The 17,475-nt window shown below is 41.6% G+C and overlaps 1 protein-coding gene across 1 annotated transcript in view; it reads right to left on the reverse strand.

Moving 5' to 3' along the window:
- The window catches only part of cdkal1 (CDK5 regulatory subunit associated protein 1-like 1), a 318,909-nt gene that overhangs the window by 204,637 nt on the left and 96,797 nt on the right, over positions 1 to 17,475 (reverse strand). The window contains exons 6-7 of the mRNA XM_030072443.1: positions 13,719 to 13,767; positions 6,884 to 7,004 (exon numbers count right to left, since the gene is read on the reverse strand). Coding sequence (XP_029928303.1) covers positions 6,884 to 7,004; positions 13,719 to 13,767 — 170 coding nt within the window. The remainder of the gene's footprint in view (positions 1 to 6,883; positions 7,005 to 13,718; positions 13,768 to 17,475) is intronic.

The raw sequence follows: 17,475 nt of genomic DNA on the forward strand, positions 1-17,475 counted from the left end.
CACCGTATGGAAAAAATAATATTGAACTAAAATCTATTTATATTTTATTTCTTTTCACTGAATTTGTTCAATTTGATAAAAAGTTTAGAACAGACGGTCCAGGGTGGAGGTGGATGACAACAGACTCCTGCTGTTATATCCAATATTTAATAAATCCAGAGGGCAAATGTCATTAGCAACTGACTACAATGAAAGAGACTAGCAATAATTTATCTCTTAGCTTCTTAAAGTTTGCTTCCTTAAAGTTTGTGTCCAAAGGAAATGAATAGAGTAGTGGGTGATGCTGACAAAAGCAGTAGTAAAATACAACACTTCTTCACTGGGCCTTAACAGACAGAAATTCAAAATGGCTGTGTTAATGGCAAGGGACAACCCAAGCAATGTCCCTTCAAAAACTAGCCAGAGGGTATTTGAGGACTCCAGCCAGGCTGTGTTGAATTACTTTATTTTCTAATGGGGATAAAAATTAACTTGGTGGGAAAAAAGCCAATCTAATTTGGATTTAATAGGTGTAAATGAAATTAATATGCAACCTAATGAAACTAATATTGTGAATCAATTTGAAAGTGAAATTGAATTTTCATAGGTAGTCCCAGGTGTCATGCTGCACCAGACTGTTGTTGGGATTTGAACTAATAAAGCAAAGGGGATGGTAGGTTCAGCAGACTAAGTAAAAGGCGCTGTCAGATTTTGATTACCCAGAGCGAAATTAGTTTGAGCAGAGGTAATGTCAAGTGGGTTTTATTTGCCACTATGAGCGTTGGGATTTCGACTGTTTATGGTAGTCAAAGAGGGGGAAAGTTTGAGGGTTTATTTTTGTTCCATATTAACCAGCACTTTGGGGCATCTGGTGGCCCCAGCGGTGAAAACCACACACTCACCATGTTGTAAGACTGACCTGTCAGAGGCTTCAGAGGGGAAATGATGTGGGGGATGTAAAAAACAAAAATGTTGCAGAAAGTGTCTTTAAGGTCAGACGCTATGCCTGCAGAGAGGGACCAACAGGGAAGTTTGGAAATGGCATGGCAAGTTACAGAGACAAATTTGCGATTAAGATTATTTATATATATTTTTTAATGCTATGTGGGACCGATCTTGAGACCAACTTAAAAAATAATAATAATAACCTACTAAACACAACCAAAAACAGATATTTCTAAATCACTATATCCAGTGAATGTTCTGAAATTTAAGTACAGTCAATTTTAAGAGAAAAAAAATTCTGACAAAACGATATAAAGCTATGTATATTGAAACAAATACAAAGATAAAAGGACATGTCATATACTGTTAACCCTGTTCTGCTGTTTAAACTTTTGCTGGGTTATTGGGATGGAATACAAAGTATGTATGTCGTCAAAAATCTGATCACAAATAGACACTAGTGACACCAGGCAATAATAATGTTATGTGAATTTACACTCTACTTGACAAATTTGGTTCAGACTGAAATTCAGATTCAGACATTGGATGTGGACATAATTTTGTAGCGGGCCAGGTCTGCCACAACTTCAACTGTAAAATTATCCATTCATTTCAACTTTTTCTTAGTCTACATGGGATTGCTATTACTCGTCCAATGATTTTAATTATTGCAGCTTTAAGTAATTCTTATTTAAAAGAGTCCATCCGTCATTCTCAATAAAAAAGACCTGTGTGTACAGTATATCATGGCAAAATAACTTGCCTAATAACTGTCGTTAAGACTTTTAGGCCTTTAAGTTAGATAACAACCCTGCAACATAATGTCAATGTGACATTTGGCTGGAAAATACACACAGGCTGCCAGAGAGAGAGAGAGAGAGAGAGAGAGAGAGAGAGAGAGAGAGAGACAGAGAGACAGAGAGACAGAGAGACAGAGAGACAGAGAGGGGCAGTGAATGCAACTGACATGTACATACAGAACAGAACAGACAAATTGGCGAAAAGACATCAAAGTGTCCACTATATACACCACAGGCGCACAAACACACACACACACACACACACACACACACACACCATGGACAGATTAATAGCTTAAAAACCTCTCTCGTGACGCAGTTTTGAGGACAGAGCAAGCAGTGTGGAGTGAGGATAATCACAACTGATACTGTGTGACAAAGACCCCTCTGTTTCATTGGCTGACAAATGTCACTGATGATGTCACTACTACCTCAGAGGAATATGTAAAACAGATTCTTCAATCGCGCCCCACACACACACACACACACACACACACACACACACACACACACACACACACACACACACACACACACACACACACACACACACACACTTCCTTCCTCACATCATCATATTAAATCAATGACGCCAACAGATGTGACCGTTTTCAACTTAATTACTTGCATTTTTGGGGCCAGGCCAAATATGCAACAGAAAAAAGTACAAAAACAAAAACTGCACACAAGTTAAACCTGGATTTTTATTCTGGGAGAAATGTCAACAACTGAGGGACCCTCTCGTCAGGCTCACAGGTTCCAGAGCTCCTGAAAAGAGTTCCAGTTAAAACGGCAAAAATGAGGGGATTTAGTTGAAAAGCCGGCCTGAGCCCTGTGGAAAACAACAACTAGTTCATCTGGATCGGATACAGACCCCCTGCTGGACGAGGCCTGGCAAGGGATTGACATATGTAGGCACCGCACACACACACACACACACACACACACACACACACACACACACACACACACACACACACACACACACCAACAACACAGACAGACAGACAGCACACACACACACACACACACACACACACTGCACTGCATTGTACACACAGGCTGGAAGGCACAAAAACAGACAGAGAAACATGCAGATGAAAACAACGACAAAAATCAACACAGGTGGTGATCAGACAGACAGACAGACAGTCAGACAGACAGAAAGGATCACAGGAAAAGGTCAAGGAAAGTTTAGAAGCTCATGTGGTCAGAACGTCAGGTCAGATACACGCGCACACACACACACTCACATACGCACACACACACTTAGCTGTCTCTGTCCCTCCAGTAGGATTTGGTGAGTCGTAGTCTAAGCAGCTTTAGCCAGGAATAAAGACTATTAAGCTCTAAAGAGCAGAAACATCTGTACAAAGACACAGTCAACTCTGTTTGGGAAAACACTCGGTGGTTCCTTTGGATTACGGCTGGGAACAACTACTGTAAGGTCTGCAGATTTATTGGTCTGCACATTTGGGACTCATTCATCGCATGTTAACTGAAAACGTTTCACTCTGACGTGAACCTTTGCCAGTTCAATCTATAGCGCATATAATTTTATATATGAGGCTGAGAGCTTTGACCTGACAAAGAGCCAGATTGGGTTGGAACATTAAAAAGCTGTTCGGCGTCAAAGGATTTGAAATTGTGCTCAATTTGTTCTCTTCTACTGTGACTGAACACTTTGATGAGTTTCCATGAGTCAGAAATGTGTCCGTTATCAGGCAGCTAGTGCTGACACATGATCATCAGATAGATCCCGTCTGAAAACTCCTCCAAACACAGTCAGTCCACAGTATGTCACCAGATTTACCAATGCATATCCTTTTTTCTGTAATGATGCACATGTGTTTCACTGTCCAAATTCAAAGTGATCGCTGTCTACCAAAATCAGACATGTGCATCCACCTTAGCTAGTGCTGGACAAGCAATTTGCCCTCTCGGTTACTAGTGTTTTCCAAGGACTACAGCCCAAATCCCAATCGTGTTAAGCAAACACCGAAGCCGTGGAAGAAAAGGGAAGTGATGCCAGGAAAAAGCCAAAACAATAACAGATGTAAAGCATTAGCCGTGACCGGGCTTGACTGCGTGTCAGATAGCAGACTTGGGACTTCCACACAGATGTTTTTACGTCCAGCATCAGAAATCATTCATCGCAAACAGTGCGCTGAAAAATGCGATCAAGTTATTGGGAGGACAGAAATCCCGCCAGAGCTTGCAAAATTGAATCCCATAATGAGCCTTGTGACCTTGAGTCAGACGCAACGGCGGAGATTACTGTGATAAATAAGGGAGTGGTCTTTCACACAGTGGAACAAAACAGTCTCGGGTGTCTGTAGGTCCGAGTTCACAGCGAATCCTCAAATGCCATCTGTTATACCACTGCAATAATGTGGGTCAAACTGGATCAAAGTACAAATGTAGTAAAATTTATGCTACACAATTTCGCATGTGTGTGACATTTGCCTGTAGTTTGTGCCAGTAGTGTGTGCAGTCGGCAGCAGCTTGCTAGATGATTCACCATACTGAATAAGCAATGGAAGCCATGACTGAGAGACAGCTTTCTGATTGGCTGTTTAGCCTACACCAATCAGGACATGAGACAAGACATGGAAAATCGAGTTGTGCTTATATCGTGCTAACTCACTACCAAGCTAGCTAACCAGAGAGAGTTAGCTGTGGTAAACAAACGTTCCTCCACAGCAAAAGACATTCAGACTGCCTTAATCTACTGTTTTCTAGTAATGCAACCATGGTCAATCTCAAGCATGCTAAGAGTACTAAATATGTACCCTGGATTTGTGCGTGAGGAAGTAAATGCTTCTGTTTGTGTGTGTGTGTGTGTGTGTGTGTGTGTGTGTGTGTGTGTGTGTGTGTGGCATACCAGTCGCCTGGCTCAGATATCTGAACTAGAAAATCCCCCCAAAAACAAATTTGCACTTAATTCTAATTCTGCATGTCATGATTGATTCAAGCTAAAATTATAATGACAAAAAATAATCCAGCTCTGTTCCTCAATAAAAACAGAGATAATCCTGTCATTCTCAATCATGCAGCTTCTCTCATTTTTGGGGGATATCGTAAAATGATGATATTTAACTTCAGGTACACAAAAATTAAATGTGGGGGCTTTGTCTCTAATTGGCTTATCTGATTCAGTCTCAGAACTGATCTGATTTCCTACCCGAGAAGAAATTCTACAAAACTGAAAGTTGCTTTGAAGCAAATGATACACACACACTGCTCAAAATGGGGAGCGGAAACAAACTGAGTGTCAGAAAAAGCAAGTGCAAGATTGCACTAATTAATGGCTGAGCACCTTCTACGTGGTCGAGGCAGCAGGTGTAAACATCAAGGTTTTTTCACACACACATCTCAGCACAGCCAATGCCACATTAGAATGGCTGTGCACTGAAATTAAGCCAATGGTTGGCCATGCCTGTCTCATTATTTATTCAACAAATGGTTTTCCACTTGTGCCATAACCTTTCCACTTTTCAAATTCAATACATCATAACTCTTACAATTTTTTTTAGGTGGCAGCCCAGTTAGTGGGGACAGGAATAATTTCTTCAACATTAGGTTTTTGTCAACCAAGCAACCTGACTGGTTTAAATTATATTGCAGTTGTGCTAATAATGCCCATGAAGCACAGCTTGTGAGGCTGTATTGGTTATTCTCTAAACTGCTGTGGTAACCAGAGATCTGGTGAACAGCGTGGCATTCTCTGTTTTTACGTTGTACTGTTTATGTGCCTCTAAAGAAAACGTATCAGTCAATGCACACTGATAACTGCTGTAAAAAAGCAACAATACATCAGAGGATGTTATTTACTGTGATTATGTCAACTTGGGTGATGTTGACAGGACGCAGCTGCACCTTCTACCTACTGCATCACCACTGTACCCAAAATAACCATAAAAATGACCACTCCAGTATTATAGCCACAATATACAATAGGGCAGGACAAAGAACAGGTCATAGCCCTCTTACTGGTGGGTCACCAAGTCACAAAAGCAAGAATATTACTGCCATTAGCCCAAAGACCAAAAAAACAAAACCATTAAAATTTAAATTAATAGCCGAAAGCCCTTTATAGAAAATAAGCAACGTACTCAATGCAGAAACAAAGCCATTCTGTACAGTCAGACGATGAAATGTGCACAGATTCGGGGTGATCATTAGCAAAAACTGCTTCTCTGAGAGCAGTGCAAAGGTTCAAAGGTAAAAGGACCAACACTGAGGAGAGAACACTGTCTCAGTAGGACACTTGTGTCGTGTCTACAAGCTGTTTACTTCCTCACATTGTGAGTCGAGCCATTTATGTATGGACCTTGAAGAGACACAGAGAGATGATTGATGGATGATCATCAGTGGAGGCCCAGCACAGTGGAATTAGTCTGTCGTAACCCTTTTAACTAGCCCACAGAGAATAGAGCACCCGGGCTGCCACAGACACACACATCTGTAAACAACATAAAATTACCCCATAAAATGAAGCCGTGCATGTGCGTGTGTGTGTGTATGCATACGTGTTCATGTCTGTCTGTATTTCTAAACTTGTTTTTTAAGCCTTAGCCGTAACTGATGGATAACCAGAATAAAAAGAGAAAAAAAAGTTGCAAAGCCAGAAAGAACCGTCTTCTCTCATGGTTTTTCCTGTCTTTTGATTGCCCTACCTAGCTCTCTCTCCATTTCTCCACCATTTCAGAAAGGAGTCAAAGGAATCGAGAGGCAAAGAGCCTGGCACCTGTTGGCTCGCTAATACATTCAAATCTAGGAGAAAAAAAAAAAAAAAACTTGTAGCCTATAGATGTGCATGCCTGTGTGCACACACCCACCCACATGCTCTCCAAGCAAACCATGTGAAATTGATACAATCAGAAGCGCAGAGGGGTTCTGCTTAAGTGGCTGTGCAAAGAGAGAGGGAGGACACACACACACACACACACACACATACACACACACACACACACACACACACACACACACACACACACACACACTCACACAGCAGTCATCACCACTGCCATCTACAATGACGGCAGGGAAGCGGTGAAGAAATTGAATTCATAGGTACAGCTGAATATTTTATGAGCTGTGTGTGTGTGTGTGTGTGTGTGTGTGTGTGAGAGAGAGAGAGAGAGTGTCTAGCCTACCCAGTGTTGATGGAGATGATTTCAATGAGAGGGTTCTTTCTGATCTTGGGCAGGTCCAGTCTGGCTCCTCCCAGCCTGCGGCCTCCATCTTTCTTCTGACCCAACAGGCGAACAGAGTGGCCTGAAAACGACAAGAAAACATCACCCTCTTTCAATTTTAAAGTGAAACAAAAGAAATAAATGTCAGTTTTCCTTCTTGTCTAGATCTGAAGACCTTTGTTTAAAGCACTGAAACAAGGGTCTCTATAAAAACACACCACAGTAGGCACAGGAGACACACACACAAACACACATTTCTGCCCACATGAATGCAGAGGCATTTAGATGTTTAAACTGAATACATTAGGGTAGCATCGTTTAGTGTGCAACAACCTAGATTCAACTGATCAGCAGAAGAAAGAAATTGAGGAGTGGAAAATTCACACTGCTGGTGGAGAAGAAAATGAGAAAAGAGAGCGCAAGAGAGGGGGGGGGGAGATAGAGAGAGCACTTCCTCCCCCTTTCTTGGTCTCCGTAACACGCACCCTTTCACCCACAAACACAATACCCAAATAGGCCACTGGCTTCCCATTGTGCAACACCCACCTCTAGATATCCAAATAAATGCATCCATCCATTCAGTCTGATGCTATTGTGATCCTGCTGAACAGGATGTGGCAGGATATTGAAGCGCAGCAGAGGATCAGAGCAGACGCGATGTGGTTAAGTTATGATGAAAGAAATTAATAGGCCTTCTAGCTGTGTATGAAATGGAAGGATAGGCCCACCTCGGGCATCAGGCGTCTCTCAAATCAATAAAGGGCTTAAAACCTAATAGGAAAGCTCAATATGGGTGCTGGGGTAAGAAGAGCGGGCTATTCTTGCTGAGAGGACATTTGAAGTATATCTCAAAGGTGTGATCAGGACAGAAAATTAAAAAAAAAAAAAAAAAGTGGAAAATAGGAATTGTAGAAATAGAAGGGAGTAGCCAACAGTGTGCAGTGTCAGTACTCCAAAACTAATTCTATTCTGAAATCAGGGAGGACAAGCAATTTCCCTTTCACAGTCGTAAACAAGCTAACAGGTAACACTGTTGCGGCTTTGGTGTGTGGAGACTGGACTTTCTCCTTTCCGCTATCCATCCCACCATCTGTCCATCCATACATCTGTCTGTCCGTCTGTCTGTCCTTCCCAACCGGCTAATATTCTGTGATGTAGCGGTGAGAGGGGTGCGAGATGGAGGCGCTGAGGGGTGGAATTGTCTTCCTGTTTTCATCCCCTTTACATGGGTCTCTGGGGAGGGTGGGCTCAGAGCAGGAAGCGGGGCTATTGATTGGTAGATAAAAATGACAATCTGCCTCAGAGGAGGACAAAGAGCCAATCGGTGAGGCGTGACCGGCCGTAATATCCTGGTACAAGTGAGGAAATGAGAAAACTTCCCTCATGGAAAACAGCTGGGACTCGGCGCCCGTCCAGCCAGCTAGCTATCTGTCCATCGGCCGAGGAGCATCGTGGAAAACAACTGAGGTTGCGTGCCTGCTCGTTCATCCTTTCATCTGTCTATCTGTCAATCTAACTGTCCCGCCCTCTGATGCTTCTGCCATCATCCCATCCACAGTCCTCCTTTCTATAGCTGAGTTTGGTCCTGGGGCCATCAGCAGCTGACCTGACACTGGACAGGAAAACTTCAATGCTCTCCATCAATATGTTATGATTATGTGTTATGAAAACTTTATTTATTACATGAGAGAGAATAAAGTGAAAGGAAGGGAGAAAAAAATAGACAGCGGATATGCAAAGTCTACACATTTCCCTCAAAGTTTCTAAATTTCAGTGCCTTAAGGCATGAAATAAAAACCAATCAAATTGTACTAATTGCATTTGATGTTTAATAAAGAGTTGGAAATGAGTAGCCCTTGTTTTTATATTGCTGGTGATTCCATCCAAATTAATGATAATTAATGAGTAACTATAATGTTCTTGGATTTCAGGCCTCAAAGCAATAAAGACTGGAAAGTTTGAAAGGATATGTAAACTTTAGATATCGGATGTAAATGATGGAGATGATAACCTGCCAATCAATAGATGTGTGCGGGAAAATATGGTGACACTTTTCCAGCTCAAACAAGCAGATTGCTGTTGCTTGATTTGCTTCATTCACAGCAAGAACAGCCAAAGGGCAACGCCTTGTGTGTTGAAGCAGATCAATGGACTCGAAAACACAGCAATTAGTAGTTTTGTAGTTACATGTTTTAACAATCAAACTGTCTTATACAGCTGTGGCTTGTTGGTGCAGGACTTCTACGCATTGTATTTTGAAATGTAATATTTTCCAGCCTATAAATTGTTGATATTACTAATGTAAGTATTTTACATATTTGACTACTGAAATCATATTACCAGTACTCAGTGGCATTACACATACTATCTGCAGGTGAGTTTTCCATCTGTTTTTCAAAATCATGACTTTGAGTTTGTCTGTTCTTATAAAACCTAGAAATTGTCAATCTAATTCTCCATATACTGTATACGCTTTTTTTGTTATTCTTTCTAAAACTGCAGAGGGACTGTGTCAGTGTGATTAACACCCAAGAATGCAGAATAATCTCACTGCCAGCGTGGAACCACTCCAGGAGTGTACGAAAAGCCAAATTCAATTTCAGGGCCTGAGTAAAATCGCAAACTTGGGTTACTGCAAAAAAACTAGTGAATGGCGCTCTATTTGTCATCTCAATTACACAGTTTAGAAGAGCCAACCGCTATGGTGGGTAAACCCCACATACACACACACACATGTACACACACACACACACACACACACACACACACACACACACACACACACAGACAGACACAGACATACACACGTGTGCGTGCACACACGCAGATGTAGCACATTTTCTTGTTACTGGCCATTCTCTTTTCAGTCCTCCACCTCCCCTCTTTTTCCAATCTCTCTCTCCTTTGTTCTCCTCTCTCCTTCATAAATGCAAGCTGACATACAGTAAATCCTTCCATCCACTCATAATGGCCCATTATAACATGCTAGGCAGAGGGAGGAGGGAGGGAGAGCACGGATAGATGGATGGATGGAGAGGCAGATGGATGGATAGCTGGTTGTAGGATGATAGAAAAAAATGCATCACAGATGAAAGATGTATAGAGTGGATGGATGGACACACGGATCAGAGAGGCAGGGAGCTGAAAGGCTGACCTGTTGACCTGTGTGTGATGTCTCATAAGTGGTGGGTGTTGTTTTGCTGCTCGGCGCTGCTGTAAAGCAGCAGGCAGGATAGAGGGGACTGGAGAACGGAGGAATGAAGGGACAGAGGTGGCAGATGAGAAGACAGGAGGGGATTTTTTTTTCCATTTATCCCTGATAGATATAGATATAGACATATAAAAACGGATAGATAGAAATAATTGCTATTGAGAAAGAGATTTATTTTCTTTCCTCACAAACGATAACTAATGCAATTTCCAGGCAAATGTCCGGTCATGTCCGTTTTATTATCTGAGCACTCGACACTGTCCAATAATGTGAACTTTGATTCAGAGAAAGTCTTCCTAAAGCCTTAACATGAGACTGTGATGCTGAAGGATAGCATATGACTCCAGATTGGAGGTACTCTGAAATATGTTATTTAAAACAGATAGAATGATTCAAAATATATTTAAAAGATCAGTTCAGCCAAATTACAAAAAATGATATTTCCCCACATCTACTGACAAACTGTTATCTATTCACCCCCAGTGAGTATGAATTACAGCTGGATAGAAACATTTTGGTGGGGTCTGTTAGCAAGAAATAGTTCCCAAGGAAAATCTCTGCCCCGAGGGCTGTAGATTACATTGGGTATTTGTGTCATTGTTTTTGGAGAGAGCTCTTGCTGATGACGTTTTCCACATTCCACATTTTTATGACAATTTGAGATCCACAAAACAATATCCATCCAGCCGCACTGTACTTGGGTCGCAGAGGGTTGTGGCACTGAAAGGGTTGCCAAATCACGCAGAAACTATCTGGATAGATAGATTACAGGAGTAAGTGGGAAAACATCTTTGTTTTGTGTTTTAGGTGAACTGTTTCTTTAAATTTGTGAACTGGGGTTCCTCCACCTCCTTCTCATTTTTTTCTTCTTATTTCTCTTTTTTTTCTCCTCCTCTTCCCCCTGGTCCAGGATCATTTCAGTGTTGACACAAGCAAACACTTTATGTTTATCCTGGTGAAATATGGATCATGGGGTTATATGAAGCTATATAGCCTTTGATCTGCAGCTAAGTAGATACATTAGCCTTCCTAACCCCTTCTACCCTTTCTTTCATTCTCTCTGCAACACACACACACAGTGACATCAAATCTAAATTGCTTCTTAAAGATAAAAGAATCTCAGGTGAAATAGTGTCATCCGAGACTATCGTCTCAGCCAGAGAAGATCAATATCAGAAGGCCAATAAAGAAATTGAGACATCCAAACTGTCCCATAAAAAAAGAGGCACACCAGCTATTTATTAATAGAGCAAAGATCACTTCAATGGAAGACTGCTTTCAGCTGAGACTCAAAGCATGAATAACATGAATAAAACCCATTTTGTAGCTTTTGTGTGAACATTCCTGATATGAATATAGCACTATTTTGGGGGAGCACTCTGTTTTTAGCCCTATTACACTCTTCAAACAGTGATTTGTTGCTGTGCCATGCCCATTTTTATAAGACTTGAAAAAGGCATGTAGCTATTTGCTAATAGAAAGCAGCTAATAGACATCATCACCCTCGCAGGCGGCTTTCCTACAGCAGTTAAAGCATGAATTCCATGAATAACATGGAGATAAAAAGCTATTGAGCGCAGAAAAAGCCAAAGCTGTACTCGGGTACAGGTCACCTATCACTCAAAGACATAAAATCTGTTCGCGTGGCCTTGTAAACATGTTTATTTGCATGTGTGTCATTATTGGCTTTTGCATGCATCTGCTGCTGGACTTAGAATACCAGATAAAACCAAAGCCCTGGTTATTAGCAAGAAAACCTCTTAGCTGTGAAACGGTTCACAAAAACACAAGGCAGCCGTTTCGATTAGCAGACTAGTGACCACAGTAACAATCCCCCCCATCTCTCCACCTCCAAACAAATCCAGTGAAGCTGCTCAGTAGCCAACAGTAAGGGACTGCCGTTTTGCCGCTGTGAATGTGTGTGTAAGTATAAATGTGAAGCAGCTGGAAAACCGTGTGCATGCTCAGCAAAACACCCAATGACAATTAAACTTTTAAATTTACAACTGGTGGTAACTCCAGCTGTACATGAGGCAGTCCTGCAGTGAGAGGATTTTTCATGATAACATGTAGTCCTGTGGTACCAAGGGACGTATCTCTATAATGTTAATATTCTAAAACTTATTTTTCAGCCAGGATCTGGACTGGACATAGGTAGTCTCACACCTCACAAGTTTGGCTTGTGAAGGCATACCAGTGCTCTTGTCATGTGGAAAACAGACAAGCAATTTGCAAGCAATTTTGGTGCAGCCAAATACTGCATCTATTAGAAGTACATAGGAGTAAGTATTTTAGTAGCCATTACTAAAGGCAAATCCCCTTAGCTTAAAGGTTTATGTCCGCGTCTCTGAGCTGAAATAACAGCTCTCTGTTTATAGGAGGTCATAAAGAACGGTAATGATACGGGGGAAATGAGTTTCTATGGAGGGAGGGAGGAGAGGGGGAGAGGGTGGCGCAGTACGGGGTAGGGGAGCAAGAAAACCGGGGGCGAGAAGGACAGTGGCAGAGGATGGGGCAAAAGAGAGAGAGAGAGAGAGGAAAGGGAACACTGAAGGTAAGATGTGAGAAAAGGAAGGAGGGAGAAAAAGAGGGAGTCAAAGGTGGCTTGTTGGTAAGAAGCATCCCACTCAAATTAGTGTGTGTGTGTGTGTGTGTGTGTGTGTGTGTGTGTGTGTGTGTGTGTGTGTGTGTGTGTGAGCATGCATAGCCAGAGGGTTTGGGCCTGATGACACATTGTAAAATTAAGCCGCAGCTTAGCGTCTGTACTCTGTCCTTCATTAAAGAGGTGTGCCATGAAAACTACTCACTCTCTCTCTCTCTCACACACACACACACACACACACACACACACACACACACAGAGTGTAAACTCAATCTGTTCTTTATTAGAGAACAGCTGGGGGTCCGTGACAGCTTGACTGGACACTCTCACACTGTAAACTCCGTCTGACCTTCATTAAACAGTTAAGTGCGGTGGTTCGCTAACAGTTTAAATGCTGACCTAATCATTGCCATGTGAGTCTGCCTCTCTGTCAGACAGACAGACCACTTAACAAGTCACACAGACAGCAAGACATATGAGATCCAACACTGATCACTTCTGTGCTGGCAGAATATTCAAGCTGACCCATTATTTAGAAAATTCAAATAGAAATTCAACAGTTTCGGGTGCACTTTACCTCCTTTCATGAGACCTATCGTCTTTTAGAGTGTGGAAAAAGGCAGAAAATCAAGTTGCTCTGGTACTTATCAGACTGTGGCACGAGGGAAATTATCCGGCACCAGTGCTCCATTTTAGCCTCCAATATCAAATTCCAGCATGCTTTGACACACTAAACAGCAGTGATTTGTCTTCATAACACTAAAACCGGTGCTTTAACACTCAAAATGATGGCAGAGAACCAAATACTTTAAGATGGAAATCATGAGAAAAAAGACAGAGTAAAGTATGGGATTCTTGGGGCGTTTTCTCCCCCTGTAGACTGATGTATTTCTGCTATTAGTGTTGAAATCATTCCTTATGTTCTGTTGACATGTGGATGGAAAACCTCAGTTTGAATCAACATGCAGTGTGTGCTGTCATACCTTTAACAGCTTCATCTACCACTTCCACCACGCGATCGATCTGCTGCACCTGAAAAACAAACATACACACAGAGGCAAAGTTTACTGATGTCGTCAATGTCCACACACCCAAGTAGGAGCATGATACACTAATGCACAATGTATTGATGCACACACACATATACTGACCTATATACAAACAAGATGGGCACTGTAAAACACACACACACACACACAAAGCCACATCTGGTGGAAACATGAACGCTGAAACATAATCGAATCTTCGCCTGCTGCCCTCGACTTACTCTGAGCCAAGCTGTTAAGGAGGTTGAGTTGGGCCCTAAAAGAGGCAGAAAACACCTCTGAGAGCAGCTATGATTTTACAGATCTACCACTCCCAAAGTGATCACAGACAAGAGGAAGACAGGAACCCAGAGAAAAGAAAAGGTAGAGGTTAGGGGAAAAAGATTTCTCCTACCTTTATTTATCTCTTTTCATTCCTCCCGGCATCTGTTCCACCTCTTTTACTTGCCCTCTCTCTATTCTTAGAGGTCTAACTTTTAGCCCTCAGCACCCACACTCAGTGCCTCCTGGCCTATTACCCAGAGCAGCCCTCCTTTCACATGCACACAAACACACACACAAATAGACACACACACACACACACACACACACACACACAAGCGTGCACACACTGTGCCTGGCAGGCAGCAGTTATATGCACGGTAAGCATTGAAATAAAAATCTATTTTCTTCTAATGGCTGGGCAATCTGGGTCCATTCACAGCAGCAGTGGGCATCCAAAAACACAGAGCACAGACACAGACACACAGACACACAGACACACACACACACACACACAGACACACAGACACACACACACACACACACACACACACACACACACACACACACACACACACACACACACACACAGTATTGCTAGCTTATGGAAGACAGCACTCATAGTAAGAACCTGCTCAACTGCTGGGCTGTGCAGGAAAAAAAAAAGAAGAAAAAAGGATTGGGAGATTGAGAAGTATTTCTTGTTCATGGATGAAACAGAGAAAGGATCAAGAAACTAAATCAAATGAATCAAAAGTGATCAAAGAAAGTTTTTTTTTTTTTTTTTTTAATCTGAATTTTAAACTTATTTCAATGTTTTTAATATTCCATTTTCACAATGACAAAATAAAATGAATCAAAAGTCAACAAGAAAAGAAAGGTATCTCTGGTCCATTTCCACTCATGTGATCAGTTCTCAGTGTTGCCCCCTAATGCTCCACTGGGGCCCACTTTTCAACTTGAGTGTTATCCATTGTTACCATAGGATAAAAATACTGCTTATAAATTTCCTTTCCATTCATTTAGCGCTGCTGGTCACCCACAATTGGAAAACAAGACAATTGCCTATATATCATGATATAAATATCCATACAAATATCCATTTTAAGAGTGCAATTATTACTGGAACTGACACTGGAAAAGATCAAGCAGCAACCTACAGTCTGACAACCAAATTTAGCCCTACTGTACATCTACAGAAATATCTCCACAAATCACCACTTTTGTGCCGATTATATTGTCCAATAATCGGGTTAGTTCCTTGGTTTTGGAGACAGACTTATGACCACTGAGGAGTTTTGTGCAGTGAAGATCACATGTCAACCACTGATGTAAAAATCCACTCTAAAGCACTTATAAATCTCTTTATAGCTGTACAGGGCTCTCTCTCTAATAAGTGTTCTCACTTAAATGCTGTAACATCTCTCTTAGAAACTTTTACGTCTACTGGGCCTTGGAGAGGTCCGAGACCAAGTGTCTCAGGTACAGACACTGGCTGACTGGTAGAATGTTCCTAAGAGATTTAGGCTGGTATGAGGATGACAGGAATATGGTACTGCAATCAGATTTCTTTAAAAATAGCAGTGTATAGCAGTGTGTTGCCAAAAGGAACTGAGTGAGAAGGCAAGTCTCTCAATTTACTGGTCAATGTTCGTTCCAACCCTCACCTATTGTCATAAACTCTGGATAACGACTGAAAGAATGAGATTATAGACACAAGTGGTGGAAACTAATTTCCTCTGCGTGGTGGCTGGGCGCACCCTTAGGGATAAGGTGAGGCGCTCAGACATCTGCTAGGGAGCTCGTGCTCCTGCATATTGAAAGGAGCCAGCTAAGGTGGTCTGGGCATCTTGTAACACTGTCAGACACAGGGGCACAGTGGGAGTCCATTTCAGTCCCCCAAGGAACAATCTACACAAATGTACCGCCTAGAGCTAATTATCAGAGCTCAAAGTAATTATGTGTACTTTTTTCAGAAGCAAAAAGGTACATATATGTTCTCAAGCACTAATAGATACATATATGTACCGTTTCCTCTAAATGTTAAGGTATATATTATTTTAATCTGATCTGTAGGCAATACAATTATCCAGTCAGTATTGTAGTGATAATATAAGAACAAGACTGATCTCTATAAGGTGGAAACTACAAGGGTATAAAGAAGTGCCCAGTGTCAAGGGTACAAAAGCTGCACCTTAGAGGGTATTGCCCCAGTGACAAGCTGTTGTGCCCATAAAGGTAAAATCATGTGTTTTATTTTCTGTGTAGGATGCCTCCTGGGCTCCTCCCTATGGAGGTGTTATGGCCACAATAGATTGAGAGGAGACCCCAGGGTGGGCCCAGGACACACTGGGGGGAGTAGTATGTATGGCCTGGACCACCTTGGGATGCACCAGGAGGAGCTGGTGGATGCAGCTGGGAAAAGGACCATCTGGGCTGACCTCCTCAGCCTGCGGGCGGATGGATAGTAGTGTGCTCACTGTCTTATTTTCTGATCAATGATGTTGCTGATTTTTTTTCTGCCCAAAGTGCTTTTTGAAGTACTTATGCTTACATATGCATATACATAAACTTTCACTTCTGGCATTCAAGGAACTTTCAACCATTATTTTTATTATTACTATTATTTTTCTGAGTAAATACAGCCATAAGTCCTCACTTTGAAGTTCTGGTTTCTTGGTCTACATTTTTTTTTTAAGTAGGTTCAAGCCAGTCCTGCAGAGCCATATTATAGTAGGACAAGTACATACTATGATTCCCCAAAATTGTATTCTGAATATAAGATCCAAAATGAATCCAAACTACATTTTGAAATAGGACAGAATAGTGCATTTTGAAAGCAAAACTTTAAAAATGCACTAACCTGAACTAAGTTAATTAAAACACTTTACCTGCCGCCGACACAGTGAGCTTTAGGTGGCCTTCAAATATCCACAAAAGTGGCCCACCCATGGCATACATCTACAAAAACTAAACTAGGCAGTGGGATGTGCCTTTATCTTTTCTTTACATCTTTGCTTACATTTTGTAATCCTTTGATTTCCAAGCCAATACATGGATACGCGCAGATGTATGTGGATGTGGTTTATGCACAGGATGTGACATGTTTGGCACTGAAAGGTGAGACACAGTGAGCTGACGTGAATGTCTCTGTTCACCATGTAGTCAGTACATTGTCATTTCTATAATTACACCTTTAGCCAAGAAAATAAAAGAGAGACACAGACACACACACATAAAACCGAGACACACAGGCCTATCGAATGGGACTGCATGGAACAGGTAATTCAGTTTGCTTCCATTATTATTATGTTTTTTTGTTGTTGTTTTTACATATTTTTTAACTACACCCCTTATTCTAGCCGTTATTGCAATCACCCTATGCAAATTCAGCACTGGCTATTTGCATCTGATTTGCATAACCCACCAACTG

This window comes from Myripristis murdjan, chromosome 16 (genome assembly GCF_902150065.1).
Source record: "Myripristis murdjan chromosome 16, fMyrMur1.1, whole genome shotgun sequence".
NCBI classification, from domain to species: Eukaryota; Metazoa; Chordata; class Actinopteri; order Holocentriformes; family Holocentridae; genus Myripristis; species Myripristis murdjan.